Source organism: Sinohyriopsis cumingii, chromosome 10, assembly GCF_028554795.1.
Source record: "Sinohyriopsis cumingii isolate HCF-2022 chromosome 10, ASM2855479v2, whole genome shotgun sequence".
Classification (NCBI taxonomy): Eukaryota; Metazoa; Mollusca; class Bivalvia; order Unionida; family Unionidae; genus Sinohyriopsis; species Sinohyriopsis cumingii.
The window spans coordinates 62,471,929-62,487,648 of NC_142970.1; the positions used below are offsets into that span (position 1 = coordinate 62,471,929).

Here is a 15,720-nt window from a genome sequence, read left to right on the forward strand (position 1 = left end):
AAATGTGTGGTCAGATGCTATGATTCCTTGTTATTATTTTTTTCAATAAATGTTTTGGTAAACTTATAATACATGATTTGTTAGAAAAAAACCATTAATGGCTGTGGAAGTAATGTTGCATTATTTCTGCCTACTTTTATACTATATAACTTCTTGTAAGAACATTTATTTTCATTACCAATGGCTTATTTTTATGCCCTGTTGTAAGACTAATATAAAGTTTTTTAAAAAAAAAAAGAAATATAGCAAGTCAAACATTTTTATATCATTAATTAGATTTAAAAATAAGGATAAAAGTCAAGGAATCATTTTTCCCAGAGTACTTGAAAAATCAATGTCATTGCAGTTAACTGTATTGTCAACAGCATCATCATCACTGATGGCCTAGCAGTAACATTCTGCACTTTCAATTCAGTTGTCACTGGTTCTGTTTCCCACTTCTAGTTTTTCATTATCATATGAGACTTATACCTATGGCCTGATGGGCTTTCATGGCCGAGTGGTATAAGATGCTTGTCTCGTGATAAATATCTGAGGGGCTTCCATGGCCGAGTGGTACAAGATGCTTGTCATGTGATTACTTGCCTCCTATATGTAAATGAGAATGTTGCCAGTTACTTGTGGAAGGTGAGTGGTTCTACATATTAAGTGGTGTTTGGTGTCTCAGAAGTACTTGGATTTTCTTCAGCAGTAAAACTGGCTGCCATATATAGTCTTCATCTGAAAATGGTGTAAAGGTCATAATGATCTACCGAAACTTGAGATCTCATGTTTAAATGACTTTAGCTGTTGGAGATAAACATCAAATCAACAGAGGCTCCATGTGCCCAAGTGTACTAAGGTGCTTGCTTTTATATCACTTGCACATCTCACAGAGTTTTTGTCACAAATCAACCAATGTGGGTTGGTGGTCTTTTGGGGTTCTTCCTCCACCTAATATATTGTTAAACCCTCAACAAACAAACAGACCAAACTAAATCAACCAACTAATCCAATGTGGCAACAGCAGCAAAGGTACTAGTCCATCATTTTTGCCACAGCTGTACAAGTTTATAAATTTTGACTCTAGTAATTTTTGTAGACCTTTGAATATTGTCTATTATGCCTTTCTGACAGTTACCAAAAAGTCATCATCAGTTGGTACAAATGGATTTTTCATGGTGAGCATATGAGACGGAGAAGTCTTAAGCTATCCTGCATCAAACACTGCTGAAAAGTTTACATTTTAGCTAACTTAAAGTTTCTCTAACAACATTCATTGTTCCAACTAGAACAGTTATAACTTATTGAAGCTATATTCATCGATACCTGGAGATATGCATCTGTAATAAATATTTTTAACAAAGTATGAGAATGCATCAATGTTTTTTCAATGATACATTTGAAATGAGCAACACCCAGAATCAACAAAACAAGAAATAAAATTATTCATATCTCTCAGGCAGAAGTACAGTGTATGCCTGTAATCATAATCTGCCAAACTTGCCCCCAAAAATTCCAACCATAGTGATTCAGTGGACATAATCACCAGAATGGACAGAAACAGATCAGAAGAGATATAACCAGAAGGTTAAAATCAATATGATACATCTTTTAAGCAGCTAAATTCACAATGGTTTAGTTAACTGTACACCCTTTATTGTCTTCCCTTTGACGTAATTTCTTACTGAAGCTGAGAAAATAATGTTGCACACAAAAAAAAAGAGGCAGACCTCTACTCATTACTGTTTTTATTATACTTCTCCATTCCAGCCTGTTCTTATGATCTTGTCCCCCCACATACTATTTGTCTTGTTTATGATATGTATCTAAATGTGTTGCTTACTTTTCCTACTACTATACAAATTGTCTTCAAATATGCATATCAATGTGAAATGCAATGAGGAGACTAAATCCAAGGTTGAAAACCTCTGCATTTCTGGATGTATTCTGCTTGGATTCCACGTTTCTGCACAAAACTCAAGAATTCAGGACTCGCTGTACTAATTCAGTTCCCACTGTAAACCTCTGCAAACACCATGATATTAAAATTCAATAACTTAAAATTTTGAGTGCTCAAGATCAAATTTGTATTAGTATAGACACATCTATGACGACAGCTTTTGTGAAAAGAAAACCATAACAGCTGCACCATTTTCTGGACCTACACAAATTTGAAATGTGTGCTTTCAATACTGCACCAAAGAATCAACTGCTGATTTCAGTGATGAGTTGTCCAAACTCAGGTCTGTAAAGGGATGGAAATTATATTAATAAAACAATGTCCCTCACTTTTTTTCATTTACATGTAGGACAAGCTCTCAAAAGATTCTTTTTACTAAAATCTTACTTTCATTATCAACCAATCAGGGACAGTCAAACCCATATATACTCTATTTCATCTTCACTGATTTATAGTATGGTTCTCTTTCTTTCATATCTGCAGTGAGTCCTTCAACAACTCTCAATGCTTGTAAGCCTTTTTCAACCACGCTGACTGGACACACTGTAAGATAATGTTCATGTAACAGTAATACCATGGGATAACCAGAGACCAATAAAATCAAAGTCAAGTTATCTCCCCTGCAGGGATGCTGCCAGGATTTCAGGATTTACTCAAAGTTTTGTGTGTGTGACCTCCCGTGAGGGAGTGGTGGCGGGAGGAATAGTCATTGTTAAATATCTACCTAACACTTAAATATCTGTCACTCTTTCTTACTGTTCCACTCTGTTAAGGCTCTACTGAAATTAAAATACTCAAAAGAGATGTCATCTCTAGTTGTTTAGCAATTATTACTGTGATGTCATTGGACATGGTCACATGGTTGTGGTGGGGTCTTGGTTGGGATAGCAGAAAGACCACAGGCTTACTCCATATTTGACAGCTAATTACAATGTTGTCAAAAGAATTAAAGTTTTTCTAACAATTCAGCTGGACTCGGATTATATACTTCATTCATAGTCAATGAACAGGTTCTAAAATTGATGTGTTTTTTTGGGGAGCCATGTTCCTCCATCAATTCAAGATTTGCATATACCAAAGGTGAAATTAGTACAGTTGCATCCTAAATTACTATCATAGCTACTTCAAATGTTATTTAATGTGAGACTGTCATACCAGAATTCATAGCTTCAGTGATTTTTTGGTTAAAAAAAAGAATTTCTTCTCAAACAACTCAATTTGGTACAGATTACATTGTTTTTTTAATGATACTGTGAGAATTCTTGATGTGTAAAAGTTGCACAAGAAACGAACAACATCAGATCAGAAAATTAATACCACTGGGAAAATACTGATAGGAATATGCAGAAATAATGATATTATTATTTAAATGGAATATGTGGTGACAGTACAAGTGCTGGTTCTACAACTTAACAAAATACATCTTGCACAAATATTCTGCTGTTTCTAACAATGCTGTAATATGGAAAAAAATTCAGCACACATGAAGCTGACCCACTTTTTACATTAGTCCCTTGTTAATTAATAGTTTCAGAGTTTACAACAAAATTAAGTACATTTTACCTTTTGACAATAATACATTATTACAAATGTTAATAGAAGTTACAATTTTATTAAAAGTACTGGTACCAGTAAAACTAAAGGAGATGGTAAAACATAATCAGGATGAACAGATTAGTAGTGTAGTAAAAAATCCATATATCAGAATGACATCAAGTATTTTTTCAATTTCATCATTAGTTAATAACACTGCTTCAAAATGTTGTGTACTAGATAATAGTGATCCAATTTTATTAAAAGCACTGGTACCCGTAAGACTAAAGGAGATGGTAAAAAAAAAAAGAATCAGGATGAACAGATTAGTAGTGTACTAAAGAATCCATATATCAGAATGACATCAAGTATTTTTTCATCAATTTCATCATCAGTTAATGATACTGCTTAAAAATGTATTGTACTAGATAATAGACTTTTTTAGTTATCCATTTTGCAATACAAATACCAAATGATGGCTTGGAACTAAGTGCCAAAAGGTCTGCAGAAAATGTCACCATGATCAAAATATAAATAGGAAGAACTGAACACAAACAGGACAAATTGTATCCATCTTGCTCTGAGTTTACACAGATCAGTTAGTCTCTTATGTTTAATGTCATCTAAATTTTGCACATAGAAAGCATGTACTTCATTTGGTAATACATCTGCATGATATGAAAGTTTGTCTCGTTATTCTTTTGTTGCCATGGTGGTTCTGCCAACTAGAGATCTACACATACATAATTATGTTGTATGGGGATTCTCTGATGTTCCCTATGAGCATTAATCTGTTAATTGTTTCTGAATTTAATATGATCCTCCTCCACTGTGTATGAATATTATTCTGTGCTGAGAACTCCTTTCAGTGCATGCTGCCTGAAATGCATATGCATAACTAGCTTGAACAAGTTACTGTTCTTTATGGTTGTGCAATTTTTAACATCTCACAGGTATGGCCCCATGGGTATTGACTCTTGGATATCTCTTTCAAAAAGAAAAGTTTTCCAGAGGTCTCACTAGGATTTTAAAACTAGAGAGTCCAGGACCCCCATTTTGGTAAAAATAGATGTCCCTCCAGTAAAAGTTGCAGTCCCCTCGAAGAAAACTATGCAAATTATAAGAACTACTGGTTGCCACAGAGTTTAATTTCTACATTCTTTATAAGACCGACATAGCTCTTCTTTGTCCATCAGAGTGAGTCTGAATTTTGTCAATCCAAGGAAGGCCTTATTCAAAGCACTAAGCTAGGCATCACACACTTTCTTACACATGGCTACTGTCCCATCCAAACTATCAGTTCTAGCAACTTTAGCACTCTCCTGAATCTCATTATAATCTTTGTCAGTTTGCCGTTGAACCCCAAAATACTCATTCAAGTCTAAGTCTCAACATGTCATGATTCCAAGGTCAAGTGCACTGCTTATTCCGCTACACTCAGAAATGAACACAATTAGGAAAGCAAAAGTTGTTTATTTGATGTCCTGTTATAAATGACCACATGTATATCTCTGGGTCTTTCTGCCTCTGAATTCAAGGACTGTAAATATGAGTATATTTTCCCACCCAGTTGCCAGTTAAAGCCTTTGATCTTGCCACCCAGCTGTTGCAGCATGTTCTTTTGATGTACTCTTATAATGGTGACATGTACATGGGGGGGGAGGCTTTCAGCCACTAAATTCTGTCATTGTAAATATCAGCACAGCTAATTGGTCAACACAAATTCCCACTAAGCAGGTGACTGAAGCAGGAATGGCATGTCTTTGAATTTTGCTGCCCACCTATTACATGCGTACGGAGGACTCTCGCTTAAGTGATCTTCTGCTTCCCCAATAAAAAACTGACATCCAAATACACGTGATTAAGAAGCATTTCCGAGACCTCTGAGTTTCAACTAACATGAACTCTGCCAAAGATTCACTTCCTTGAACCAGTGCGTTGCTGCCTCTTATGCCATATTTTCTTTCTTCCATAATGCTGTATTAGGGTTTTAAGTCCAACATTCCCATAGTCTGCTTGTACAGACATGGGTATCTTGAACAAATATAACTGGCATATTGTCCATCCAACATGTACATCAGACTCGCACTCAACATCAATCTTGTGCTCAAAATCACACACTGGTATTTCCAGTGACATTTTTCCAATGTCCAACAGACCGATATACATGAAATTCATTGTCATCATAGCTATCACCAGCCATTATTTGCCGAATGAAAACGTCGTCTGAAGACAAACCCTGTTGTGATTCAGTCGTTTTGTTTTACTGTGTGGCCCTTACTTGAAACACGCATTTGTAAAACATCCATGACGAAAATAAGTTGAAAACTACCATAAAATGCTTGTTCCAGAGCCAATGAACCAATCAAATTTAGTTTAACAACCAATCATGTTGAACCAAAGTATCCAGCTATCTGGATGTTGCATCAAGCGCTGCGAGACCGCTACTAGCAGTGCAAATTACATTGTGAAATACACTTTTAAAGTTAAAAGTTTAACAAAAATTGCATTCTGTGTAAAGCATTTGCTTTATATCCACAATGTTGACTTAATTTGTGAAATGCGTATCACTGCTTTAAAAGTGCACGAACAAATTACGTGCACTCACTTATACTGGCATCATTTTCTGACCCAATGTTTTATTCACGTTAGACCACTAAGAGGGGTTTAGAAAAGCAAATGCAATCCATGCCTCAACAATATCAGTTATGATTCTGAAACCAAAATTTGGATATTGGGCAATCAGGGGGCATAACTCATGTAAATGACGTGGAATACTGGAAATCAATCTCATTCAAGGTGTATTAAAACAGAGCTCTATAAAAGATCTGACTGAATTCAAAAAGTACCTGAGAATGTAAGTTAAACTGTAGAAATGAAAGATTGGAGGATAAGCAATCAATAGCCATGACTCCTCTAAATGAAGACAGAATAAACCAGAAATTAACAGACTAACAACTTCTCAAGCAAGGCCCTAATCATGATGGCTATTTTTTAAATATGAATCAACTTTCAGATGCTTCAAAAAAAGGTGAGACATAAAATTATGACTTGCAAAGTCTGATTAATATTATTCTGTCCATGTACTGAATTATTTGCAGTTACGTTTGTTTGCAGAAAATTTGCTGACAAACACAGCTAAGCTACTGCTATACTTGCTATAGTCATTAATGTTAATGGCTATTCATGACATCAATGATCTTTCTGTTTCAATGATTTTTCATGATTAAAGGCCAGTCTTAAGCTTCCCACTTCCTTGCAAAGGGTTACACAAAAATGTTTTGATTGCAATAACATTCTTATAACTAAAAGAGCATCAAAAGATAACTCCCCCACCCCACATTTTCCAGGGTTACCTGAATCTTGCCATGATTACATTTTTTCAGCATTGTCTAAGACCTCTGCTAAATAGGTCACTGTTATCCAGCAACTAATGTGCAAACTGATTAAAAAATTATTCTGAAATTGTAGAATAAGTATTTTTTTTTTCAGCAAATTTTGTGTGAAAAAATCCATGAAATTTGATTACAGTTACCCACTTAACATGACTCACTCTATCATAAATGCATCTATATAATAAATAAGGTTTCACTAGGTATAATGAAATAAGAGTTTCAGTCCAGACATGAAGAGAGGAAGTGGTGATAGATGGATGTACAGACAGCCAGTCAAATTGAACTTTTCAGCTTCATAAAGAGAGCTGGTGGTTTAAATATTATATGTGCAAAATAGGCATACCAAAAGAACATCTGCATACAGCTCATATGATGCTCTGTAATGGATGTCATCCACAGCCCCACCACCGAGACCAGCTTGCCCATTGAACCTGAAGGTATATAATAATATAAAAAAACTTTATCAAGTCATGCATACCTGTTACTCGGACCAGTGAATTTTGCATACCATATTTATCTTACCCTTTTTACAAATTTAAAAATACCCTCCCCCTTATACCATTGCTTTAAATAACCCTGACACATTACCTTTTTAGCAGCCCATTCCAGGCCTGTCTCTTGCCTCCCACTGTTATTGTGGGAAAAGTCTGTAGATGATTCAATGACACAAACAAAATATTGCCCTTCAAAGTAGATGACACAGAAATTCCATATGGACAGAAAGACACAGTGACTGTTCTATACAGCCATTTTCAATATTCATACACACATTCTGCACATCCGAATTACAAAGAAAAATATTCAAAATGTGGATTATAATGAAGGCATCCAGTTAAAATAAGTCTCAAACACCCCCATATAAAGAGTAGCCAGTTTGTGCTTAGGCTTAGTCGGACTTGAGCTTTTATCAACGAAAGTTTTTTTATGAGATCTGATTGACTGGTTGGCCTTTTTTATGAGATCTGACTGGCTGGTTGGTCTTTGTAACTACCAAAAAACACTAATTGATAAGGCTTAACACCTGCTTGATTACCTAAAAATGTTGAGTGACAGTGAAACTAGACTTCAAGATCAAGCAACAAGGTAATGGGAGTTTCAGACAATGTTTTACAAGTTCTAACTAACAAACCAATCACAGCTCTTGTAATAACATAAGAAACCTTGCTTTTCTAACCCAACTGGTCAATATAGAAAATCAACTTTTCATTTTTTTAGAGTCTAGACTATATTTTTAACAGGACTGTAAAACAAATTCTTTGAAATTCTTCAATGCCAAAATATTTATAAGCAAAATATAACCACAAATATTGCCAATGTCCCCTGCCAGCTCTCACTAAAACAGGTTGGAGAGCTGGGAACTGGATTTAGTATGATTACAATAATAGGCAAAACTCAATAAAATATGGTCAAATTCTTTCTTGACTTGATATCCCCCTAAGCTCAATTTAAATATAATGATTGACAGGTAAAATATTAACATTAGTTTTCACCACCATCAGAAGACCCTAATCGAATCAAGGACCAAGCCTTTATAAAATGAGTTCCAACTCTGCTCATAATCAAGCTCATATGAGATTTTGTAAGGCAGGCTATTCAAAAACTCCCGATTCATATCAAGCAAAAGATGTGGATTCTGGTGTTCCAAATGCAATGGACTTCATAACTATTCAAGGGCCATAACTCTGTAAAATAAAGTCAAAATCTGGTCATCATCAAACTGCTTTGCCAAGATAATTTTTAAATAAGGTAAGTGTTGAAATCAAACAAAACATATATAACTGCTAAAGTTTTCAGGAGTCAGTGAGATACCTAAGTTATTCAAGGGCCATAACTCTATATAAGATACCATCACAATCTGATCACCATTATAGTCAACTGCAACCCTCTTAAGATGAAACTACACAGCAAATTCAGTTCAGATCAAATGGAAATGGAAATGCTAGAGAATTCAGATCCCAAATCAGTGAACATTGTAAGTTTATCAATGGTCACAACGATGCAAATTAAAATCAAAATATGGTCATCTTTAAAATCCACAAAGATCATGTTGAATTAAAGCTTCAGTGAAAATTAAAGAAAGAGTGTGAATGCTTTAGTATTAACAAGGATGTTCAGTCTCATTGATCAAGGGACATAACTCTATTAAAAAAATGTAAAAATGTACTCATCATCAAACTCATCTGGAGCAATGTGGATGTGAAAGTTCACAGATAATCTGGTTGAAACAAAAGCAAAATGGGCCCAGGAGCCAACGAGATGTATCCAGGGGCCTATCAAATGTATCCAGGGGCCTACAAGATGTATCCAGGGGCCTATGAGATCTATCCAGGGGCCGATGAGATCTATCCAGGGGCCTACGAGTAGTATCCAGGGGTCTATGAGATGTATCCAGGGGCCTACAAGATGTATCCAGGGGCCTACGAGATGTATCCAGGGGCCTACGAGATGTATCCAGGGGCCTATGAGATCTATCCAGGGGCCTATGAGATGTATCCAGTTGCCTATGAGATGTATCCTGGGGCCTACGAGATGTATCCAGGGGCCTACGAGATGTATCCAGGGGCCTATGAGATCTATCCAGGGGCCTATGAGATCTATCCAGGGGCCTATAAGATCTATCCAGGGGCCTATGAGATGCATCCAGGGGTCTATGAGATGTATCCAGGGATCTATGAGATGTATCCAGGGGTCTATGAGATGTATCCAGGGGCCTATGAGATGTATCCAGGGGCCTATGAGATCTATCCAGGGGCCTATGAGATGTATCCAGGGGCCTATGAGATCTATCCAGGGGCCTATGAGATGTATCCAGAGGTCTATGAGATGTATCCAGGGGCCTATGATATGTATCCAGGGGCCTATGAGATCTATCCAGGGGCCTATGAGATGTATCCAGAGGTCTATGAGATGTGTATTCTAAGTTGCTGAGTCTTGTGGAGATGAAGCATATTTGTTTAAATCAAATGAAAAATATGGGTGGTAAAATGTCCACAAGGCTGTGCATTAGCAATGCCTATGCTATGTCCATCAAGGGCCATAATTCTATATACTCCTAACTGAACTCATCTAAACTGTTACTGAGACTTGGCAAAATAGGCACTGCAAACAGAACAATAGATAAAGATCACTTCATGGGTTTTGTTCATTTTGATAAAAACAATCTTTGAGCAATTTAATGATTAGTTGGCACATGTATCAGATTAAAGGTTAAAAAAATGTTCATTTCTGTTGCTGCGTTTTCTGAACAATAAAACTCCTTTTTTGCATTGTTTGTGTTTCTTTATGCAAATCCCTAATGTGTATGTTGTGGCTGAAACACTAATGTGTGTGTGTGTGTGTGTGTGGTTTGTGTGTGTGTGTGTGTGTGTGTGTGTGTGTTTTACTCAATCATATGAACATTGTGCCCAATTTATTATTAAATTCCACCAAAACTAAATGAAGTTTCACCTCAACAAGAGCTCTGACAAGTTTACTAATTAGTATCTTCTGCACATATTTCTTAGAGTTATGTCCCTTGATGGTTTAGTTCCCCTCCCTCCCATATGAAGGCATACAAAACAAAATGCAGTCAAAGAAGGGACAAATCCTTAAAATTGAAGGTCACCATCATCATAGAGTGCATCTCTAGAAACAGGTTACCTCCCTTAGCTACTTCATACGATGTTCCTGAAGGAGGATCTATTCTACATTGTCAAATATTAGCAGCATCTTTTTGGTAAATCAAGTATGCAGTTCTAAAAGAAAAGCTTGATTAAGTTTTAAAATGGACGAAGCTGTCAACCTACTATTTAAAATTAAAACTTTACGTCAGCATTCAATATTCACTCAGAAGACTATGGTCAAAAGATTTTTATGTGTGGAAACGTAAATCTGAAGTTTCAATCTGATGCTCCTGTCTGACCAACTACTAAAACAAGAAGGTCCGAGCCTGCATGCCATGCAAACACTCATAGAAAAATATTATTTAAAATCTTAATTGTTGTTGATGCTAATGATCTAATAGCCACTGGAAATATGATCACTGTTTTCCTCTTGCGCTGATGAGCATGGGTGTTCAAAAGAAACGTAGTTTGCAATCACCTCTCAAAATAAGATGTTCATTACTGCAAATGTGAGCAGTTCTTGAAAGTCTCACTAAACTCATTGTATTAATTCTTATCTTTTATGACTTACAAAATTGTAAACTTACAATGCAAAATAAAGTCCTGAGAGCATCTCTATCAGGAGAAATGGGCTGACAGGTATCCGTGGCAACAGCTCTCGTGAGTGGCCAGATTTATCCAGAGTATTTGAGAAACGAGACATTGCTGGCAGATCACCTTTATCATCATCATCATCATCATCTTCATCTGCCTTCTTCAAATTACTAAAGCCTGTAGTGACTATCCTGGAAAAAAAAAAGAAATGAAAGGTCTTTCCGATTCTTAGTAATAAAAACTAGACACTTTCTAAATGTAATAAATGTCATAACAATACCCCCAAGTGGGCGTAATAGGGAAACTGGACAATTCTGGAAAAGTGTAGCAGCAAGGTAAATGTATGCAGCTGTCCACAGTATCCCTATACTGTTCTGAGATGTGACTTCAAAGTAATAAGCTCATTTAGTTGAGAAGGGTTGATAAGTGGACTACCACCTGACTGCTATGGAAGCGGTATCATATCTGGGGAAGAAGCTGTATCATATCTGGGGAAGCCACCCATAACATCATGTTGATAAAAAGTGCAAAGGAATGTTTCTACCAAGTCTGATAAACACGGACTTAGCCTTTCTGGATTTCTGGAGAATGTAAAAATATATTCTATAATTGGTTGGCATGGAAGCAAGAACAGAAGTTGGGAAGCCACTCCAGACACAATTCAGATGAGAGGATGTCATAAGGTACATCGCTGCCACATCTGATCCAATCTTGCTCATCTGTTCTGAATGAGAAGTCAAAAATAGGTCTTCCACTTGGTTCCTATGGAAGTTACACATCTGGTATGGAAGAAACAATAGACACCTTAAATATTTTTTTTTGGAAAATTTCGGAAAAGTTTGATCAAGATAGTCTCAGCCATTCTGGAGAAGAACTCAGTAACAGCAAATGTTAATGGATGGAAAACAGATGCATATTAGATTCAGGGCTATGCCATAAGCTTACATATAACGAGCATTTCTGATGTACCCAAGTCCAAGTCAAGATTAATTTAAGAAAGATACCATCATAACAGAAACATCCTGGTTCAATTTTTATAATATTGTTATCAAAAAGATAAAAAATTAAAAAGGAATAAATGATATTAAAATGTTCAAGCATGTATTTTTTATGGAGTAAAACTAATTTTAGTTGTGAAATACTTACTCATCACTGATATGTAGCATTATGCCTTTTCATGTTGAAAAACTAGTCCCTTTCTTGTGAAAACATTTTCCCCAGATTGAAAATTGTCAGTATGACATAATTCAACAATGCACTCGGCTTAGGTAATGTGTAGAACCATAATCTTTTTCATATATGATGAATCCATTAGGAAATCAGAGCAGATGGGCAGCGGTTATTCAATAATAGTGATGGGTAAGTATTGCATAATTAAAATTAGTTTTACCCGCCCTTTAAAATCCATACATTTTAATAGCAGCAATACATTATCCATTGCTACTGTGTAGCCGAATTTGTTAATTTGTCCATTAAATGGGTAGGCTGATGGTCTCTTGTTATAAGTTATCAAAGAGAGAGAAAATTAATATACTCATCGTTGAGGGAGATATCCATGTTTTTCATAAAAGAGTTATGCTCTCTCTCTGGACAACCTACAGCGAGATAGTGGAGAGCATAAAAGGAAGGGAAAAATGTCTTCTACCCTTCATTTTATCTTCAGAAGCATACGTATCTACCTGATGATCCCCAGCACAGATTCAACTGAGACTGGTGATTTCTATAGATAGTGGAGCTACTAATGGTAACTAATTTTTTTTCTAAAGATCCCTATTCATTAAGGTGCGAAACAGAATCATAATTCCATTAAACCAGAGACAGTCTGCATCTATTGATAAGGAATAAATCTATCTATGTCTTCGTACAGATGCTAGAATGAGCAACAACCATAAAACAAAAGAAAGATTCTATCACATGTAAGAGAAAGTGAAAAACGGGTCTACATAGCTGAAAATATATTATAAGATCTGCAAGATGTGCATCAGAACTGACTGCCTTACGTATAGAAAATTCAAGTGATCGGAAACTGTAGTTATAGAGCCCTGATAGCTGATACTGAACATCTCTTGCTGTCAAACAGGAACAAAAGGAAATCAGCAACAGAATTTACAGAGGTACAGCTGGGATCAATATGTTTTCTACTGCACTTATTACAAAAGATTCTCCACCTGTCATCACACACCTTGGATGTAGAAGCTCTCTTGGCTTGAATGATGCAACTGGCAACCCAGTCCGAAAACTTGTTCTGGCGGAGATCTTTTGTGATGATCCAAGCATGAAGGTGGAGAATCTGTGGGCTGTTTTGTGGAGGAGAGATTCCAGTGTTGCAACAGAAGATCCCTCCTGCGAGTTAAAGACTTGGGTTGATCAATCTAAATGGTTACAATGCTGCTATACCAGTTTTTGAAAGGTGTTTGTTAATGGGACAAGAATTCTGGAAAAATAACTTGCCTGGCAATGAAACCTAAAGTGTGAACCCTTGCCACCCGCTACAACTCTAATTGGAGGCAGGAAAAATTGTGACATGACTTAAAGGATTTCTGAATATTTTGAAATGGTCACAGTAAACAGAAAAGTTAAAAATACTGCCTGATATTCAGTTGTTCAAAAGAAGACTAAAATATTGGATTTTTATTTTTTTAAAAGGGTCAAACCTGAAATACGCATGCTGACATATGTCAGAACTGAGACATCCAAATTATGTTAAATTGTTCTAAATTCATATATTATTGTGGATCCAATTTGAATGGTCCAGCAAAAATTTACATAAATTTGATTGACTGTCGATTCCTGTTTTCTTCTAATGGATGACTACTGAAGGTTATTTAAATCTATGGTCTGTGACAACCACAAAGTAAATTAAATAAAGTACTCCACACAACAATGGTGAATTTACTGTTTATAGAGGTGCCAACCCTCCAGACTTGCAATTAGTGGAAAAAGAGATCAAAAATAGTGAATTTTGAAGACAATTAGTAAAAAATTATATCATGACAAAAGCTCCATCCACTTTGATAGTCAGTACTGCATTATATGAAAATCCCACCCCCCATAAAAAAAAACTAAAAATATGACTTACACTGATATACACAAACTTCACACTATTTGTCATGGTATGATGCTGTGGCAGTCTTGATGTTCCTCCATTGGGCTATGATAAATTTGTTTTTAAAACAGTTTAGGCTTCTTGCCTGCTGGTTAATCTTGGTGACTAAAATTGTTGCAAGTTTTCAGTACCTAAGGAGGCAATAAAGTGTGTCTTATTTTTCCTTACAATAGGAAATACTCTTTCACTGTCACTGTTGCTGATTTCAAACAGAGAAATGCAGGTTATACTCTACACGAAAACTCACAAACAATGCTTCAGCACTGGTAGCATGCAGGACTTGAGCAGGTGGTTTAAAGTAGTCCAGAGCTGAAATCTGCTGGGGTGCTCTTAATTTTCTCAATATCTATATGCTGTTTGCTAGCAGGGTGCTTTTTCACATGCTTCTGCCACATGCCACAGGGTATCATTGCTTACAAGTTATATGTGGTACATGTACTATACAATAATATTATTATATAGTGCAAGTTTGACTAGTAAATCGTAGGCCTAAGCAATGGTAAAAGTTCCAGTCCACATTCAAAATTCTAAAATTAGTGGCAAACTACTGCGCAAAAAGCGTAAAGTACAGCGAAGTTTCATGGCTGAATGCATGACCAATTTTTAGTGTACTCCAATCTTTGTGTCACTTTTTGTGCAATACATATCTTCTTCTTTGGAGGGCAAAACATTTTAAGTGTAGTGTAGCTTAGTTATGAAATGGCATTAATACAAAAAATGAAACATCGAACAGTTACTGATTAGTGGTGTCAGTGCATGCGCAAACAAATATGAACTAAAGTAAATTACACTATATGCTAATCTTTCAACATCTCAAAAAATCATTCACTCAAAAAAGCTGTCTTCATTATGTGTCCGTTAATAAAAAATTAAAGTTGATATGAGTATGAATATGTGCCACTTAAAAAAGATCAGTTGGGCCCCAGTTTTCTTCACAAGTATTTGTAAAACTTCTGTTTTAAATATAAATTATATACTTTACAATGCTTGCTACAAGGCAAACTGTAACAACTGAATATAGTTGTATTAAGATCGCGACAAGCAATACAGGACTGTTATCAGTGCCAGTGAACCACTGCTGCTATCGTGACAAAAACTTCACTATTGAGAATTTGGCAATTCATTAATATTTTGCTTGTGGCATAAATCCGTGAATTGCTATCTAGAGTTGAGAAATTCATGCAAAAGCCATGAGGGTTGGCAGGTCTGAGTTTATAAGGTACATGCAATCACAGATGATAAATTTTATAGTAAAAGACCAAGACCAAGTTGGAATTAGAAACAAAAATTATACAATTCTGGAAGTTTAATCTGCTACTGCAATGATAGGATTATATCGTGTTATCAAGACAGACTTTTATTTTTCCCTTGAAATATGGACCAGTTTATAGTCATTAATGTTACTGAAAAAAATACTCAAAAGTTTGCTGCGTTTAATTTTAATTTTGCCCTTGTTACTGTATTTTCCTGAATGATAAGCCAAAAGTCTATTTCTACGTGTTTGAGTAGGTATATCCTTCCAGTTTTCTGAAAATTAAAATGATGACT

At 35.8% G+C, this 15,720-nt stretch overlaps 1 protein-coding gene across 2 annotated transcripts in view; it reads right to left on the minus strand.

Moving 5' to 3' along the window:
* LOC149790245 (hyccin-like) overlaps window positions 1-15,720 on the minus strand; it is a 156,830-nt gene that overhangs the window by 13,827 nt on the left and 127,283 nt on the right. For both annotated transcript variants that reach the window (XM_089972270.1, XM_089972271.1), the window contains exons 9-10: window positions 11,060-11,257; window positions 7,214-7,301 (exon numbers count right to left, since the gene is read on the minus strand). In XM_089972270.1, the coding sequence (XP_089828396.1) occupies window positions 7,214-7,301; window positions 11,060-11,257 (286 nt within the window). The remainder of the gene's footprint in view (window positions 1-7,213; window positions 7,302-11,059; window positions 11,258-15,720) is intronic.